Source organism: Nicotiana attenuata, chromosome 7, assembly GCF_001879085.1.
Source record: "Nicotiana attenuata strain UT chromosome 7, NIATTr2, whole genome shotgun sequence".
Lineage (NCBI taxonomy): Eukaryota > Viridiplantae > Streptophyta > Magnoliopsida > Solanales > Solanaceae > Nicotiana > Nicotiana attenuata.
Window position 1 is genome coordinate 85,223,500 of NC_031995.1, and position 20,286 is coordinate 85,243,785.

The following is a 20,286-nucleotide window of genomic DNA, read 5'->3' on the forward strand; positions in this document are numbered from 1 at the left end:
ATAACTTAAAATATATAACCGGGCAACTAATAATCTACAAATTTCATATGATCAAGAAATCAAATTAAATAGCAATAAAAATAATAAAAAAAATATTTAAAAGGGTACTAAAGCAAGCTTGTAAGAAAATTTATAATTGAAAGAAGGCTCATCCATGACATATTTACTCCGGAGAATGACTTAGAATTAGAATTATATAAAGGGCAGCCCGGTGTATAAGGCATCCCACGTAATTTAAGTGCATGATCTATATAAAAGTAAAATTTTAATATTTAAAGTTTTAAATATGTCACGATCCCCAATCCCGGTCGTGATGGCGCCCAAAACACTGCTAGGCAAGACCGACCAATTAACAACCTTAACCCCATTCATTATACAGTTCATTATTAGCTAACACAATTAAATTACCAAACCAACATAATAGAAGTCTGAAATGAGAGTTAAATGTGCGAAATTTTAAATGACAATACTACTACATAGCCCAATAGATCCGGTGTCACAAGTCTGAGCCTCTAATACATAAGTACCAACCTAATGCAAAGCAAATCTAGAAAATGCGGAGGAAACAAGAAGATAAAAGGGAGAGATCAGGACTGCGGACGCCAATGCAGCTACCTCGATGCTCCCGGATATGCGCTGCCTAACTGGAAATCCTCAACAACCTCAGATGCACCTGGATCTGCACGCAAGGTGCAGGGAGTAATGTGAGTACTCCGACCCAGTGAGTAATAAACATAAATGAAGGCTGAGAATAAGAAATCCTGGATAAACACATTGTAATCTATAATACAGCAGTTTAAACCAAATAGTATGAAATCAATGAACCAGTGAAGTAGAAACATGGAAAATCTACAACAGATAAGCAAATAATTGATAGCTAAATAAAGGAATGCAGCACATAGTACGGTACTCTCTAGTACCCGCTGCGGCGTGCAGCCCGATCTATTTATTTATCGTCGATGGCGCTCACTGGAGGTGTGCAGACTCCGGGAGGGCCCCTTACGGCCCAAGCGCAATATCAAGCCATCTCGTGGCATCAGCTAGGCCCTCAGCCTGATATCAATATCCATATAATACCGCTGCGGCGCGCAGCCCGATCAATACTCAGTCCAGAAATCACATAAGCCCCTCGGGCAATAATAAAATAGTAGTTCTCAGCCCAAAACATCATTTAGTATATCTTTTAGTTTCAAAATCCGAGTAAAGATGGCTGAGTTGTAAAATAGTAGAAAACGGTACGACTGAGTTCAAGTAATAAATCCATACAGTAAGGATATAGTGATAAAAACTCCCCGAAGGGTTCAAATAGTTAGCACGAAGCCCAAATATGAAAATCGATACAAATAATGATGACAACAAATAGGCTTCAATCAAATAAGCGGTAGGAACATCACTCGGGACGGACCAAGTCACAATCCCCAATAGTAAACGACCCCATGCTCATCATCAAACACGTGTCTCACCTCAATATAGCACTACGATGAGCAAATCCGGGGTTTCAACTGTTTTCTTTTAAACATTTTGCCACCCCTACTTGGAGCTAATAGCCCAAAATTAAGCCCAAAACATATACTCTAGCAATGAAGAGGCAATTTAGCATTTTAAGCAAATTTTGGTGAACACTATACCTTATCTGATGTCCCTCACGAATAAGTCATGGTAATTCAACATACAGTATATATACATAAAAAATATTTTTTTACCTATTTATCCAGTATTCCACTGTAATTTTCTAGCGAAATCGATTGACACCCCATGAATAAAGGTGACTCTGTCACTGTTTGAAGGAACCTGAACTAACTAAACTCATGGGGCACGAATACTGCATTAGTGTATCTAAATTTTAGTTCGATTCATTATAAGTATATAAGTCAAGTCGAAAGCAGTTGATATGGTCATACCCAATGCGCATGCAATGCATTTGCTTATGTCTGGCAGTCTGGCACATATAGAAGTTTGAGTAATTCAATTGATCCCTTGCACAGTTGTGAAGTTGGAAATTAATTCGAGTGACTAATATGAACACCGACATTAAACCAACTTCACCAAGATCTCCTTTTAAAGCCGTAGAAATCATTTGGCTCCAAACTTCTCGTATTACCTGCCACTAAACCCAGGACAGAATCGTCTGGCGTGGGTTTGCTAAATTTTACCATATATCACACCCCCCATATAAGTTGTTATACAAATGCGTTACAAAGTAAAAATGTCATTTCCCAAACTGGCAGGTACAGAACATTCCACTTTCAAAATAACTAGTGTTTCACTTATCCAGTTTTATCAAAGAAATTGCCCGAGACAAACCTTTACTGTACATCTAACTACTTGAATGAACAACCCTCACTGCCTCAAGCTCCAACTTAAGCACCAAAAGGCACAACCATTAATCAAACTAGTCCACAAAAACCACTGGGACCTTTCCAAATGTAGAATAACTAGAAGCAGCAGTAAAGAAGTATCACACAAACGATGAAACCAAGGAAAACAGTAGGAACTAAAGAAAGCAAAACGTAAATGGCAAACTTGTCCAAATATGGATATCTAAAACAAATTTGCTACTCAACATCACAGCAAAATTTAGTATAATTTCAGCACCAAGTAGTTAATTAAAAAGTCTTAATCAGGAAACAAGTAGGGAAAAACAGTAACAAGCTAAACTGTTTAAGCTTTGTCAGCCTTGGCAGCTGTAGCAGCAGCTTGACCACGAAGACGACCAGTCCTCCTTGCAGCAATAAGACCGACCTTTTGGCCAGGTGGTGCGTCACGACGGACAGTACTAGCATGACCAATATGTTGATGGTTACCACCACCATGAGGATGCTCCACAGGATTCATAGCAACACCACGAACCTTGGGCCAGCAGTTCCTCTTTACCCGGTACTTGTGGTATGCGTTACCGGCCTTAAGCATTGGCTTCTCAGTACGTCCTCCTCCAGCTACTTGACCAATCATGGCACGGCACCCACTGGGAACAATCTTCTTGGATCCTGATGGCAACTTAATCCTGTGTCAAAAGTAAAATTGAGTCAAACAAATTTCAACAAACGTCTGAACATACTTGTTGAGGGTGTGACAACAGTGTCACAACAATGTGCAAAGTAAAAACCACATGTCATAGGTTAAATGGCAATAACATTTTACAAGGAAAGTTGAATTTATTTCACACAATTCAACACAAACAGTTAAACAATAATTGCATAGCGTTGTAACTGGACAAACCCGCACTGTCAGTTCATATAAAAAGATGAAACATAGTACTGTGTTCATAATTTTGATAGTAGTGCAAACACATCTGATCGAATGTCCGTACCTAAAATATCACAGGGACTCTAAAATAACAGATATAAGTGGACAGAAATGACATTACAGACAGCAAAGTTTCACTCTTCTTTTTGACAGCAAAGTTTCACACTTAAGTGGAAATTGCTGGCACAAACAATCCTCTTTCAACAAAATGCAAAGGTACAGACTAACAACTAAGAGTCTTCAGTAACAAGGTTCAAGATATGAACATATCAAATTATCAATTGGGTATAGAACATACTGCTGTCGACCAAAAACATATATAACAGATCAGATCAATTGGGATTACAACATACTGCTATTCATTCTGCGTAGGTTGTTTATTCTGTAGGTTATTTGTTAAACCTAAAGTATCTGCCCAACAAATCGACCATTATAACATAATCGTGCCAAACAAATCATGTAGAAAGGTACTACAAGAACCCGATTACACTGCCATCACATAACCAGGTAAAGCATTATAACCACTTGCCACTGATTAATTACTAATATTAACTAAAAAAACATATTACGAAAAGGAGCGATTAATATATACCTAGTGGTTCCGTTATCGGGGTTGTGACTGATGACAATAGCATAATCACCAGAGCACCTGGCAAAAACGCCACGGTCACCAACCTTGTGTTCCACATTGCAAACGACAGCTCCTTCAGGGATAGATCTGAGTGGGAGAACATTCCCAACCATGAGAGTAGCCTTCTTCCCACAGTAAACGAACTGGCCAGTGTACATACCCTCAGCAGCCACGAACAGTTCCTTCTGGTGCTTGTAACGGAACGGGTGACGGAAAGTGATACGCGCCAATGGGGCACCCCTACCTGGGTCATGAATAACCTCCGTTATGACACCCTTGAGGTAACCATTCCGTTCGCCGAAGTCGAGGGAACGGAATCGGGCAGGGCCTTTACGGTGGTGGGTATGGGACTTGAAGACTGACCCTGCTCCCTTACGTTGTGCTCTGATCACACGACCCATTTCGCCGTCTCTCTCTCTCTCTCCCTCTCTCGAGCTTGCTCGGCTGGGTTGAAGAAATGCTATATGAAGTATGCAAATTAGGGTTTAAGAGAAGAGAAGCCGCAAGAAGCCCTAGTTTAAAATTGGGCCGACATACTAGTAACCCACGTGTGTCTACATTGGATTTCAGCCCATCACTATTCTCAACCCCAGTCCACATTATTAACTATGTAAGTTTTAGAATTTCAGTAAAAATATTTCTTGAATTTATGCTTTATTTGTTATTCATATCGTATCTATTAGGGGCGTCAAATAGGTGGGTTGGGTTGATTTTGGGGTCAAAATAGGCCGAGTCAATAAATGAACCGGTCATTGACCTGCCTAAAAATAACTTGAGCTGAGATGGGTTAATTAAGGTTGGGCTAAAATTTGGGTCTTAGCCCAACCCGCCCAACTCATACCAAGCTTTAATAAATGTGTATTATTTTCTTATAAACTGCTTAATTATCAAATAAGACTTTTTATTTTGTTATGGTCATATACTATAATGTATCAAACAAAAAAAGATTATTTTAAAGATATAATAGCAAAGTTAATCACGGATCAATTTGGACTAAAAATTCAGCCTAACTTTAGATGGGCTTAAATGAGTTGGGTCAAGATGGGCTGAGTTCAATCTTGGGTGGGTCAATGACCAAGCCAACCTTAAATGGGTTAAACGGGCCAAATGGGTTTGAGCTCAAATTGCCATCCCTAGTATCTATATCCAGGGACGGATTTACCTTAGCCGAAGCAGTGTCACGTGACACCGCTTGGTCAGAAAATTTTACTAAATAAGTATATATAAAAAAAATCCAACAGGAGAAAGGAAGATAAATATAATAAAAGTTACACCACTTCACAACAAAAGGTGTGCAACACAGCTGGTCAAGCGATTCAATTTCCTTTAAGATGTCATGGGTTCGAATCTCTTCAGCTTCATCTTTGAGCCTCATTTTGTTTTAGATTCTTTGGTAAAGGTCCAAATATGTCCTTGTACTATACGAAATTGAGCATATTTGCCCTTAGTTAATACTTTAGCCCATATATGCCATTTAACGTCACATAGTTGGTCCATATGTGCCCTTTTTGAAACGGAATCCGCCAAACTAATTAGCTCTTTCGTTAATTGTACTAAAATATATTACAAACACTATTTCCTTTTTATTAGTACTTTTTTTTCTTTACCTTTCTCTTTTCTTCTTCTTTTTTCTTTTCTTCTCTGTTTTTTTTCCTTTTTCTTTCTCCCATATCTGAGTTCCTCCATTGTTGATGCCTTTTTCATTTTCATCACCAATTTAACTTGACAAAACTCATGAATTCCTGCTAATTCTACTATCACAAACCCCACAGGTTCTTCCGACCTGAAGGAGATAAAAATTGTCGGAGAAACTTTTTCGGTGGTATTAATTGGGTGAAGGTAGGATATGGTTATTCAGATTTTGAAGGTCTTGTTCCCTTCAGATCTGAAGCTCCACGGCGAACAACACCTTTAAAATCTGAATAACTATATCCTACCTTCACCAAAATACCACCGAACAATTTTCTCCGACAATTTTTATCTCCTTCTTTTCATAAGAACCAGAGCCTTCTCGCTTGGAAGGTTTTGGTGGTAGGTTTGATTTTTAGGAATAAAATCACATAAAATTGGTGACGAAAATGGAGAAGGCATCAGCAATGGAGGAAATCAGATATGAAGAAAGAAAAAGGAAAAAAAAGAGAAGAAAAGAAAAAAGAAGAAAGAAAAGAGAAAGGTAAAGAAAAAAAATACTAATAAATAGTGTTTGTAATACACTTTAATACGATTAAAGAAAGAGCTAATTAGTTTGTTGGATTCCGTTTCGAAAAGGGCAATTATGTGACGGTAAGGGCATATATGGACCAATTATGTGATGGTAAGGGCATATATGGGCTAAAGTATTAATGAAAGACAAATGTGCTCAATTTCGTATAGTACAATGACATATTTGGACCTTTTTCGTAGATTCTTTGTGCCTCATCTAGAAATTTTATAAAAAGAAAACGGAAAAGGGCCAAAACTACCCTCAAACTATAGGCTTAGGGTCAAATATACCCTCTATCCACCTATTGTGTTAAAATTGCCTCCGACGTTTTCTTTTCAGCTCAAGTCTACCCTTATGACTAACGGCCATTTCCAAAAAAAAATTATTTAATAATGATGTGGCAGCTTCTCATTCGTCGAATTTAAAACACTTCTCCCCATTAAAACTACCCACCCATATGTACCATTTTCAGAATAACCTGCCCCGAACCAAAAATCTAACAGAAAAAAGGGATAACCCCCACCTCCACTGGACTCTTCTTCTTTATTTTCTAAGCGCCTTTTCTTCAAATTAGGGCTCTTCAAAGAAAGAAGAGTCGTGTCAATAGCTGCAATAAAACTTTTTAGCTTATTCCACAAGAAAATCAGTTCAAATATGTAGAGAACTACAAATTTTGGACATAAACAAACATCCACAAATCACTAAATACCCTCTAAAATTTCAGTACTAAAAATTATGACTAGCTTCAATGGCGGACAGCTTTGTTCCTTGTATTTTCGAGCAACCAAGACAGTAGATAAACTTGACATTAGCTTCAAATAATAACAATTAGCAGGTTCCAAGCAACAATCTCGGCTTTCAAAACCAAACTCTCTTAACAACTTCGACAATTTCAAGCCACGAATTTGGCCCACCAAAGATCCTAATCAGTAGAGTGATCAAGGAAAGTTTTAAGCACTAAAACTCTTCAATTCAGCAAAGGATCATCCTTTCTCAATTCCACCAATGAACTCAGTTGTATTTTCAAATGCTCATACCAATGAAATTTATAAACTCATAAACAAAGCATGAACTCAAGTGTATTTGATCAAACAATGATACTATATTTTAATTTTTTGATTTTTTTTGTTTTTGTTGTTGATTTGGTAATAAAAAATTAGGCACTTCAGGTCGGGTTAGTGCAGTTTGGGGCGGGTTAGTCCGAAAAGGGTACATATGGATGGGTCTTTCTAATAGGAACATGTGTTTTAAATTCAGCCAATGAGAAGCCGCCACGTCATTATTAAATAAGTATTTTTTTGGGTGGAAATGGTTGTTAGTCCGAAGGGTAGGCTTGAGCCGGAAAGAAAACGTCGGGGCAGTTGTATCGCAATAGGTGGATGGAGGATATATTTATCCCTAAGCCTATAGTTCAGGGGCAGTTTGGACTCTTTTCCGTAAAATAAATAAATAAATAAATAAAAATAAAGTGGAGGTTTTGTAATGACCCGACCGGTCGTATTGCCTTTTAGAACCCTGTTCCCCTAAATAAAGCCTCCCGTACTTGCTTTAACTAATTTACGACTTGCAGGGGCAATTGGTTCGGGGACTGGAAGGGTTTTGAGTAAAAATATGCCCATTTGCTTCTTTAGGATTTCTTAAAAAGACCAAGTTTGACTTCGGTCAACATTTTGGGAAAACGGGCCCGGATTCGTGATTTGACAATTTCTGAGGGTCCGTGGAAAAATATGGGACCTGGGCGTGTGTCCGAAATCGAATTCCGAGGTCCCTAGTCCGAGTAATGAATTTTTAACTAAAATTATTTAATTGAAGCTTTAAGGAATTAAAGAAACTAAGTAATCATTGATTCCCTAGGTATCGGGCTCGAATTTTGGCTCCGAATCTTGGTACAGGTCCGTAATGTTGTTTAAGACTTGCCCGTAAAATTGGTGTCAATCCGAGTAGTTTAAGGGCGTTTTGACCCGTTAGAGGAGAATTAAGAACTTGAAGATTCAATAGTTTGATTCATTTGGTTTTAGGGAGGTGATTCCGAGATTTAGCGTTATTTTGGGAGTTCCGAGGGTTCGAGTAGGTCCGCCTCGTAATTTCAGACTTGTCGGTATGTTCGGGCGGGGCTCGGGAGCCCCGAGCGTCAAACGAGCGAGGTTCGAGCGAAGTAAGAAAATTGGAGGAGAACTGAAGTTTGCTGCTTCTGTCATAACCGCATCTGCGGTTCTTGGACCGCAGAAGCGGTACCGCAAATGCGGGCAGCCATTGCAAAAGTGGAAAGGGCCAGGCCCAGGGGAAACCGCAGAAGCGGCCTAGAGACTGCAGAAGCGGTCCCGCTTAAGCGGCCCCCAGACCGCAGAAGCGGTCCAACTCCTCAGGCCCAAACCCGCAGAAGCGGCTCGACATCTGCATAAGCGGGCATCTGACCGCAGAAGCGGCCCAGGCTTGTTGAGCCATTTCCACAAAAGCGGGCCTTTTTCCGCAGAGGCGATTTCCGCAGAAGCGGTCATGGTGCCGCAGAAGCGGTCATGGTGCCGCAGAAGCGGAAATCGCTGGGGGCAGAGAGTTCATTTAATCCGAACTCAAAGTCATTTATTCCATATACAACTCCACACTTGGGCGATTTTTGTGCTTCCAAAGAGAGGGTTTCAGCATAGCATTGTAAGGTAAGTATCCCCATTCATCTTTAGTTAAATACATTTATAATAGGTAGATTAAACACTAAAAATTAGGTAAAATCAAAGGGTTAGAGCTAGACCTAGGGTTTTAATAAAACTAAAATTCAATCATGTAATTTGTTATGAAATGGGTTAGAATTTATATATTATCGATCCTTAGGTTGTAGAGAGCAATTTCCTTCGAAAAATATTGGAATCCGGGCACGTGGGCCCGGGGTCAGAATTTAGGAAACTTGTGGAAAAGGTTGGGAAATTACTTAAATAGTTGGAATTCGACCTTTTAAGCCTTTATTGACTAGTTCTTACCTATTTTAACTAGTATCGATCGTTCGGCTTCAAATTAAGAGCTTGGGCTTGTTCTTGATATCAGGAGCGCGCTTTGGAGTGAGGTGAGTCTCCTTCCTAACCTTGTAAGAGGGAACTGTCCCCATAGGATTTATAATTGAGTAATTGTTGCTAAATGCGGGGGCTACGCACGCGCTAGGTGACGAGAGTCCGTGCGTAGCTATTACTATGTTAATGGTCCGGGTAGTTTAGGACCCACATCATGCTTATTTTACATGACTCTCTATATTATTTTATTACTATGAGCACCTAGGATATGCTAGAGATTTAAAAAGGGATTTAGAACGTACTTGTATAATTATTGAAGTCTTGCTTAGCATTTATGACTATTGATATGCTTTGTGTGAATACTTGATATTTCTACTTATTTGTGGATTGGGCCGATCGCCTCGGTATGAATAGATGCATCTATAGGCGCGTCGTCGACCCTCGGCAAGTGCACGGTTTATTTTTGTTGGATCGGGCCGTCGCCTCGGCATATTTGCGCATGCTTATAGAGTTTTTCCTGAGAGTGTTAAATATTAGAACTGGTTTTCATGGTTTGAAAGAAATTGATAATTGTAGCTGTAGTAATTGATTAAATCGGAATTTTTGCGAGAATAGGACTTACATGCTTTGTTGTAAACTGCTGCTTATTAAAGGTCCTTCATTGTTAAACTTAAACTTATAATATTTTCTGACCCTAGTGAGTATCAAGTCGACCTCTCGTCTCTACTTCTTCGAGATTAGGCGGGATACTCACTGGGTACATATTGTTTATGTACTCATGCTACGCTTCTGTACTTAAATGTACAGGGTCTGAGGCAGGTGGATCCGGTTATTTCTCTGGTGCGCATTCGTGAGCAGATTTGGGACTTCTACGGTGAGCTGTTTTCCTTCCATGTCGATCCGCAGCCGAAGAAGTCTTTCTTTTGTATTGTTATTTTCTGTCTATTCTGATCTAGACAGTAGGATAGTGTGGTATTCTTTTGGGATGTATATTCTACTAGTTGCCCGTAGCTTGTGACACCAGGTTCTGGCACACACTTGGTAGACGATTATTTTGGGGTTGTGTAACTATTTTATTATAGTATTTATCTATTCTGGTTTTAAATTCCAAGTTGAGTGTTTATGCCGCTTATTTTCTAATTAAAAACAATATAAGTAATTTAGTAATATTTCCGCATTGGCTTGCCTGACAAGGGTGTCAGGCGCCCTCATGACCTATTGTGAAAACGGGTCGTGACAACATGGTATCAGAGCACTAGGTTCACGTAGGTCTCACGAGTTATGGGCAAACCTGATAGAGTCTTGTTGATCGGTACGGAGACGTCTGTATTTATCTTCGAGAGGCTATAGGGTATTAGGAAAGACTACTCTTTATTCATTTCCTCTCGTGCAGTGCTTAGAGTACTAAATTTCCCTCTTCTATTCTCTCATAGATGGTGAGAACTCGTACCGCCGATGTTCCGGACCCGGGAGGAGCTGCTCCCCCCGTTGCTAGAGGCCGAGGTAGAGGCCGGGGGAGGGCACCGGCCCGTGGTAGGGGCGGGGGCATCCCAGAGCCATTCTAGTTGCACCACCGGCAGATCCTGTGGAGGACCCTATTATTGAGGAGCACGGCGAGGTGCCCGTAGCTGAGCCTACCCCGGCGGATTTCATGACAGCACCGGGATTTCAGGAGGTCATGGGCCGCATGCTACGGTTCATGGACACCATGACTCAGGAGGGTTTATTTCCAGCAGACCCAGCCACTTCACAGGCAGGAGGGGGAGCCCAGACCCCTACTGCTCAGGCTCCAGGCCACGCAGCTGCAGTATATCAGACTCCGGGTGCACTACCCGCAGATGGGGCTCAGCCAGTTACTGCAGTGGCACCCCAGCCCAGGCCAGCTGTGGATGGTGACCCACAGAAGTTATTAGACAGATGGACCAGGCTTCACCTCCAGTCTTTGGGGGTGAGCGTCATGAGGATGCTCAGGACTTCATAGACAGGTGCAGGGACAGACTGCACAACATGAGGATATTGGAGTCGCATGGAGTTGACTTCACTACTTTTCAGCTTGAGGGCAGGGCCCGTAGGTGGTGCCAGTCCTATGTACTCGGCAGGCTAGCAGGTTCTCCTCCTATCACTTGGGATCAGTTTGTACAGTTGTTCTTGGATAGGTATATCCCGCCCTCTGAGAGGGAGGAGCTGCGGTACCAGTTTGAGCAGCTCGAGCAGGGTCAGATGTCTGTGACTGAATATGAGGCGAGGTTTTTTGAGTTGTCCCGCCATGCACTCATGATACTTCCTACAGATGCGGAGAGGGTGCGGAGGCTTGTCGCTGTATTGCAGCCCGGTATTCGATTTAGTATGGCTCAAGAGGTGGAGATGGGCATAGAGTATCAGCTAGTGGTCAAGATTGCTCGTCGGATTGAGGGATATCGCCAGAGGGGTAGAGAGCAGATACAACAGGATAAGAGAGCTAGGTTCTCCGGCGGGTTCAGAGGTGCCCCAACTAGGGGCAGAGGTCAGTATGGGAGAGGCCAGCCTAGTAGGCCACCAGTTTCAGCACCACCTCCTACCTGGGGGGCTCCAGCACGCCCCTATTTCAGTGCTATGCCAGAGACTTCCTACCGCCCGCCAGCCATTCAGGGCTCCTCCTGTGGGCATTCAAGTCCCCAGGGTCCTCCTGATTCTTATTTCAGTGCCATACCGGAGAGTTCATGTCGTCCACCGGCTATCCAGGCTTCTTCCAGCGGTTCTACGGGTTATCAGGGTCAGCCATCAGGGCAGAAGGTTGCCGCCTCGTGCTGTTTCTTTGAGTGCGGAGATCCCGGTCACATGAGGAGATACTGCCCCAGGCTTCGGGGCAAGGCAGTGCAGCAGGGTCAGCAGTCCACGATTCTAGCACCAGCTGCCCAGCCACCTAGAGGTGGAGGGCAGACGGGTAGAGGCCGTCCTAGAGGTGGAGGCCAGACAGGGAGGGGTCAGCCAGCTACTACTCAGTTAGGTGGAGGTCAGACAACCGACGCTCCAGCCAGGTTCTATGATCTTCCGGCCAGCCCGGATGCATTGGTCTCAGATGCCGTCATCATAGGTATTATTCCCGTTGGTGGTAGGGATGCTTCGGTATTATTTGATCCAGGGTCTACTTATTTATATGTATCATCTCTGTTCGCTCACTTCCTGGTTATTCCTCCTGAGCCCTTGGGTGTTCCTATTCATGTGTCCACACTTGTGGGTGATTCGGTGGTTGTCGATCGGATCTACCGGTCCTGTGTGGTCACTTTCTGTGGTCTCGAGACTAGAGCAGATCTTCTGTTGCTGGACATGATCGATTTTGAGGTCATCTTGGGCATGGATTGGCTATCTCCATATCACGCCGTCCTTGATTGCCATGCCAATACTGTTTCACTAGTGATGCCAGGATTGCCGAGATTGGAGTGGAAGGGTTCCACAGTTGACATGCCTAGCAGGGTTATCTCTTTCCTGAAGGCTCAGCACATGGTTAGAAAAGGGTGTTTGGCTTACTTAGCTTATGTTCAAGACACCACTGCAGAGTCTCCGACGATTGATTCAGTGCCAGTAGTTCGAGAGTTCGCCGATGTGTTTCCTGCTAAATCTGCCCGGCATGCCTCCGGATCGTGATATTGATTTCTGCATTGATTTGACCCCAAGCACTCAGCCTATATCCATTCCACCGTACCGTATGGCCCCTAAGGAGTTGAAGGAGTTGAAGGAGCATCTAGAGGAGTTGTTAGCAAAGGGGTTTATCAGGCCCAGTGTATCGCCTTGGGGCGCACCAGTGCTATTTGTGAAGAAGAAGGATGGGACCATGCGGATGTGCATTGATTACCGCCAGTTGAACAAGGTCACCATCAAGAACAAGTACCCGTTGCCTCGTATTGATGATTTGTTCGACCAGCTGCAGGGTGCCAGGGTGTTCTCTAAGATTGACCTGAGGTCAGGATATCGTCAGCTGAAGATTCGTGACTCGGATGTTCCGAAGACTGCATTCCGGACTAGATATGGCCATTATGAGTTTCTAGTGATGTCCTTTGGCTTGACCAATGCGCCAGCAGCATTTATGGATCTGATGAACAGGGTATTCAGGCCTTATATTGATTCCTTCATCATTGTCTTCATTGACGACATCTTGATATACTCGCGTAGCCTGGGAGAGCACGAGCAACATTTGAGAGTAGTGCTTCAGACCTTGCGAGAGCAGCAGCTGTATGCTAAGTTCTCCAAGTGTGAGTTTTGGCTCGAGTTAGTGGCATTCTTGGGGCATATTGTGTCCGGAGAGGGTATTAAGGTGGATCCCAAGAAGATTAAGGCAGTTCAGAGTTGGCCACGTCCCACTTCAGTGACCGAGATCAGGAGTTTTCTGGGATTAGCAGGTTATTACCGGCGATTCGTGCAGGGATTTTCATCTATTGTATCACCCTTGACGAGACTGACTCAGAAGGGTGCCCCATTCATTTAGTCCGATGATTGTGAGGAGAGCTTCCAAAAGCTCAAGACAGCTTTGACTACGGCACCAGTTCTTGTATTGCCTTCCGGTACGGGGATGTATTCGGTGTATTGCGACGCTTCACGCGTTGGCCTGGGATGTGTGTTGATGCAGGAGGGGAGAGTTATTGCATATGCCTCGCGTCAGCTGAAGATTCATGAGAAAAATTACCCCGTGCACGATCTGGAGTTGGCGGCGATTGTTCATGCCCTTAAGATATGGAGGCACTATTTGTATGGGGTGCCTTGTGAGGTTTACACCGATCACTGCAGCCTACAACATTTGTTCAAGCAGAGGATCTCAATTTGAGGCAGCGCAGGTGGCTTGAGTTGCTGAAGGATTATGACATCACCATTCTTTATCATCCGGGCAAGGCGAATGTGGTCGCGGATGCCCTGAGCAGGAAGGCGGAGAGCATGGGTAGCTCATTCCAGCAGAGGAGAGGCCACTAGCCTTGGACATTTATTCCTTGGCTAACAGACTTGTGAGGTTGGACATTTCAGAGCCCAGCCGAGTTCTAGCGTGTGTGGTTGCCCAGTCTTCGTTATTGGGGGAGATCAAGGCCCGGCAGTATGATGATCCACATTTGGCAGTCCTTAGAGAGATGGTACTTCAGGGAGGTGCCATGGAGGTTTTTACTGGCGAGGATGGTGTGTTGCGGCTCCAAGGCCGTCTATGTGTTCCTAATGTTGATGGTCTCAGGGAGCGGATTCTAGAAGAGGTCCAAAGTTCGAGGTATTCTATTCACCCAGGAGTCACGAAGATGTATCGTGATTTGAGGCAGCACTACTGGTGGCGGGGGATGAAGAAGGACATAGTGAAGTATGTGACTAAGTGTTTGAATTGCCAGCAGGTCAAGTATGAACATCAGAGACCAGGCGGCCTACTTCAGCGGATGCCTATACCAGCGTGGAAGTGGGAGCGCATCATTATGGACTTCGTAATTGGGTTACCGCGGACCTTGCAGAAGGTTGATTTAGTGTGGGTCATTGTGGATAGACTGACCAAGTCGGCCCATTTCATTCCAGTGGCGACTACTTATACAGTAGAGAGGTATGCTCAGATCTATATTCGGGAGATAGTTCGATTGCATGGTGTGCCGGTGTCCATCATATCAGACAGAGGCCCTCAGTTCACTTCCCATTTCTGGAGAGCCGTGCAGAGCGAGTTGGGGACTCGCGTAGAGCTTAGCACAGCATTCCATCCTCAGACCGACGGGCAGTCGGAGCGGACGGTGCAGATTTTGGAGGATATGCTTAGAGCATGTGCGATTGATTTTGGAGGGCAGTGGGATCAGTTCTTGCATCTAGCAGATTTCGCATACAACAACAGCTATCAGTCCAGCATAGAGATGGCCCCATATGAGTCTTTATATGGTTGACGATGTCGCTCTCCCATCGGGTGGTTTGAGCCTGGCGAGGCTAAGTTACTTGGTACAGATTTGGTACAGGATGCCTTGAATAAGGTAAAGATGATTCAGGAGAGGCTTCGCACAGCTCAGTCCAGGCAAAAGAGCTACGCGGATCAGAAGGCGCGGGATGTATCATTTATGGCTGGCGAGAAGGTTCTCTTGAAAGTCTCGCCCATGAAGGGCATCATGAGGTTCGGGAAGAAGGGCAAGTTGAGCCCAAGGTTTATTGGCCCCTTTGAGGTGTTGAGGAGAGTTGGGGAGGTTGCTTATGAGCTTGCCTTACCCCCTAGTTTATCAGGAGTTCACCCAGTCTTTCGATGTTTCGATGCTTCGGAAGTATCATGCCGTACCTATCCCGACGTGTTNTAATTTCGGGCTAAAATTGAAATGCGAAGGGCTAACTCTTAAATAGCCACTTTTCCCTTGTTTTAATTTATAAAAAATAGCAAAATAATTTCTGGAAATAAATCAAATGTGATAAAATGATTAATGATACATAATTATCAAATTAAAAATATTGGAGTCCATTTTATAAATATAATTACAATTGAATCTTTAAAGAGGCTAGTATTGCAATTATATGCAATTTAGTTTTAAAAATACCAAATGAATTTGTAAAAATATGCAAAAATCATGTTAGCTATGCTTTGATGTAAATATGAGAATAAAATGAATCGTTCACCAAAATGGCAAATTTTGGGAATAATTATTGGATTTTATGGTATAAAAATAGGCAATAAATTGGTTTAAAAATCATCAAAAATATCAAAACTCATGGGTGTGCTTATATATGTACAAATATGCTATTTTTGAAGTATTTTGGGTACGAAAAATACATAGGGAAAAATTGGGTATCAACACCGAGGCAGGTGGATCCGGTTATTTCTCTGGTGCGCAGTTGTGAGCAGGCTTGGGACTTCTACAGTGAGCTGCTTTTCCTTCCATGTCGATCCACAGCCGAAGAAGTCTCTCTTTGTACTGTTATTTCTGTCTATTCTGATCCAGACAGTAGGGTAGTGTAGTACTCTTTTGGTTGTATATTCTACTAGCTGCCCGTAGCTTGTGACACCATGTTCTGGCACACACACTTCAGTAGACATTTATTTTTGGGTTGTATAACTATTTTGATACTTTATTTACCACTCTTGGCCTTAACTTAACTTTGAAAATCTGTTATGATTAGTGTTGGGTAAAAGTAAAATGAGGACTTAAATTACACTTCCGCGTTGGCTGGCCTGACAATGGTGTCGGGCGCCATCATGACCTATTATGGAAAATGGGTCGTGACAACATGGTATCAGAGCACTAGGTTCACGTAGGTCTCACGAGTTATGGGCAAACCTGAGAGAGTCTTGTTGATCGGTACGGAGACAGCTGTATTTATCTTCGAGAGGCTATAGGGTATTAGGAAAGACTACTCTTTATTCATTTCCCGTCATGCAGTTGCTGAAAGTACTAAATTTCCCTCTTCTATTCTCTCACAAATGGTGAGGATTCGTACCGCCGACGTTCCGGACCCGGGAGGAGTTGCTCCCCCCGTTACTAGAGGCCGAGGTAGAGGCCGGGGGAGGGCACCGGCCCGTGGTAGGGGGCGAGGGCGTCCCAGAGCCGTTCCAGATGCACCACCGGCAGATCCTATTATTGAGGAGCAGGGCGAGGTGCCCGCAGCTGAGCCTACCCCGGCGGATTTCATGACAGCACCGGGATTTCAGGAGGTCATGGGCCGCATGCTACGGTTCATGGACACTATGACTCAGGCTGGTTTATTTCCAGTAGACCCAGCTACTTCTCAGGCAGGAGGGGGAGCCCAGACCCCTACTGCTCAGGCACCAGGCCACGCAGCTGCAGTATATCAGACTCTGGGTGCACTACCCGCAGATGGGGTTCAGCCAGTTGCTGCAACCGCACCCCAGCCCAAGCCAGCTATGGATGGTGACCCACAGAAGCTGTTAGACAGATGGACCAGGCTTCACCCTCCAGTCTTCGGGGGTGAGCGTCATGAGGATGCTCAGGACTTTATTGACCGGTGCAGGGACAGACTGCACAACGTGAGGATATTGGAGTCGCATGGTGTTGACTTCACTACTTTCCAGCTGGAGGGCAGGGCCCGTAGATGGTGGCAGTCCTATATTCTTGGCAGGCCAGCGGGCTCTCCTCCCATCACTTGGGGTGATTTCGTGCAGTTATTCTTGGACAGATATATTCCGCCCTTTGAGAGGGAGGAGCTGCGGTACCACTTTGAGCAGCTCGAGCAGGGACAGATGTCTGTGACCGACTACGAGGCGAGGTTCTCTGAGTTGTCCCGCCATGCACTCATGATACTTCCTACAGATGCAGAGAGGGTGCGGAGGTTTGTCGCAGGGTTGCAGCTCGGGATTCGGTTCAGTATGGCTCGAGAGGTAGAGATGGGCACAGGGTATCAGCTAGTAGTCGAGATTGCTCGTCGGATTGAGGGGTATCGCCAGAGGGGTAGAGAGCAGATACAGCAGGATANCCTCGGCAATTTTGCGCATGCTTATATAGCTTTGCCTGAGATTGTTAAATATTGGTACTGCTTTCATGGCCCGAAATGCATTGATAATTGTAACTGTAGTAATCGATTAATCGGAATCCTAGCAATAATATGACTTATATGCCTTGTTGTAACTGCTGCCTATGAAAGATTTTCATTGTTAAACTTATACTCATAATATTATCTGACCCTAGTGAGTATCAAGTCGACCTCTCGTCTCTACTTCTTCGAGATTAGGCGGGATACTCACTGGGTACATATTGTTTATGTACTCATGCTACGCTTCTGTACTTAAATGTACAGGGTCTGAGGCAGGTGGATCCGGTTATTTCTCTGGTGCGCATTCGTGAGCAGACTTGGGACTTCTACGGTGAGCTGCTTTCCTTCCATGTCGATCCGCAGCCGAAGAAGTCTTTCTTTTGCGTTGTTATTTTCTGTCTATTCTGATCCATACAGTAGGGTAGTGTGGTATTCTTTTGGGTTGTATATTCTACTAGTTGCCCGTAGCTTGTGACACCAGGTTCTGGCACACACTTTGGTAGACGAGCATTTTGGGGTTGTGTAACTATTTTATTATAGTATTTATCTCTCCTGGTTTTAAATTCCAAGTTGAGTGCTTATTCCACTTATTCTAATTAAAAACAATATGATTATTTTTATAATATTTTCGCAATGGCTTGCCTGACAAGGGTGTCAGACGCCCTCATGACCTATTGTGAAAATGGGTTGTGCCAGGCAGAATGCAAAATTAGAGTCCTAAGGGCTGCCCTATTGCCCTGCCTATAAAGGCATCGCATTCTTGCATTTCAAAAAAGAGAGCTAAGGGATAGAAAATTCTGAAAAGTACAAACGGCTGAAACTTGGAGAGAAGTACTGTTCCATTGGAATTTTTGCTTTGGACTTTGAAGTTTTCTTTCATTCTCTGAACAATAGCTGATTCTATTTGAGGTCAAAAATGGTTTAAACTTGGGTAGTGAAAGATCTGGTTTAGGTTTTGGATTGGTTTCTTCCTTCTGGTTTGATTTCATTGCTGATGTTGGGTTGAATCTGGGCTATTCTGTTGCTGGTGCTGATTTTTGCACTTGATATTGTTGATTCCTTACTCTTCCCTTTGCCTTTTCATTCCCAGGTACATGTCTCCTGAAACCCTACATGTTTTGGTGAAGCTTTGAGTTGAGGAATAAAAAATGAGAAAGAAAGATTTTAAAGCATGACTGCAGTTGTTTTCTGATTCAATCCTGTTTATTTTGAGCTTCTTCTCCTACTAAGTGTGCTATATTACTTAGACGATCTCTGTTTTAGGTAGTTAAGTTCCTTCTCTTTATATTTGATCTGAGATTGCTATGAGACTTGGGGACAATTTGTTAAATGGATTGAAGTTCAGGTCATATATGCATGCTTGGGGATTCTGGTTATTGTAAAAGGTGTTGGGACTTGGTTGCTAAGTAGTTCTTGTAATTTTGGTAATATGTTAATCATGTTAGGTCGGTCATGTGCTCATATATTGGTTTAGCTGAAGGTATTCTCGAATTTCAGGGGTTTTGGAATTATGTTTAACGGAGGGAAGATTTGGTCCATAGTATTCTAACAATAGAGGCAGTTGTCAGTTTATTCTATGGTTGATTGTGAGCATGCTTAATTTAGATTGGTTGGTACAATTCCAAGTGTCCAATTAATGGGCAAAAATTCAGAAGCATTTAGTCTATCTTGGTATTAATCACGAACAGGATTAAGTTGGATTTATTGTTTGTCAACTCATACTGGTTAATTGATCAATTTGTGCTCGAATGATTGAAATTCAGAAGTAGAAGGTTAATTCTGTGCCATGTTTCATGAAGTGTTATGAGGGAATTACAAGTGCTAATTGTGCAAAAGGGTGAGTCCTGAACTTGGGCCTGGTGATGGCCCAATTAGTGAAGTCAGGACCGTTTTGAGATGCTGGTGGTTTCCTTTTCACTAAAGGAGTTGCACCCACCCAGTTGCTGTAAATAATCTGATGTTTGCAAGCCTGGAGATTCGACCTGGAGTCTGGTCTCCGCTGATGCCCAGTTCCTCCGAGGATTTGGGCTCACGATTGGGCCTGCGATGGAAATCAGCTCATGTTTCTTCACGTGAAAGACCAGTTGGTCGAGCCCAAGGCTCTCTTTGCGTTGCCTTCTAATGTCCCCTCTTACGTTGGTTTTTCTTTATTTTAATGTTAGGCCCAAGCCTTTAAGAATGAAGTATAGATAGTCTCATAATTAATAATTTGGGTTTGAGCAGTAATTTAAAAGTAGCTGTAATTTCCTTAAGCTTTATTTAGTTAGTCTAACTAGTGGAGGGGAGCCATATTAGATAATACAAATAGATATGGCCCTCATAATTAAGTCTAGAAGTTAGAATACATCGAGGTGTGCCGTGCCGAACAAAAATCTCAATTGNTTGTTCATGCTCTTAAGATATGAAGGCACTATTTGTATGGGGTGCCTTGTGAGGTTTACACCGATCACCACAGCCTACAGCATTCGTTCAAGCAGAGGGATCTCAATTTGAGGCAGCGCAGGTGGCTTGAGTTGCTGAAGGATTACGACATCACCATTCTTTATCATCCAGGCAAGGCGAATGTGGTCGCGGATGCCCTGAGCAAGAAGGCGGAGAGCATGGGTAGCCTAGCATTCATTCCAGCAGAGGAGAGGCCACTGGCTTTGGACATCCAGTCCTTGGCTAACAGACTTGTAAGGTTGGACATTTCAGAGCCCAGCCGAGTTCTAGCATGTGTGGTCGCCCAGTCTTCGTTATTAGGGGGAGATCAAGGC

General features: G+C 43.3%; 2 protein-coding genes across 2 annotated transcripts; one reads left to right on the plus strand and one right to left on the minus strand.

Moving 5' to 3' along the window:
* LOC109229403 (60S ribosomal protein L8-like) lies at positions 2,472-4,343 on the minus strand. Its single transcript, XM_019394827.1, has 2 exons — positions 3,839-4,343; positions 2,472-3,004 (listed from the first exon to the last, which is right to left on the minus strand). The coding sequence occupies exons 1-2, from the start codon at positions 4,276-4,278 to the stop codon at positions 2,662-2,664; spliced, it is 783 nt and encodes a 260-aa protein (XP_019250372.1). The 5' UTR covers positions 4,279-4,343; the 3' UTR covers positions 2,472-2,661.
* LOC109230216 (RNA-directed DNA polymerase homolog) lies at positions 11,672-13,316 on the plus strand (the record flags this gene model as incomplete). Its single annotated transcript, XM_019395740.1, has 2 exons — positions 11,672-11,851; positions 12,891-13,316. Coding segments are annotated over exons 1-2 (606 nt in total), but the record flags the coding sequence as incomplete, so codon positions are not given.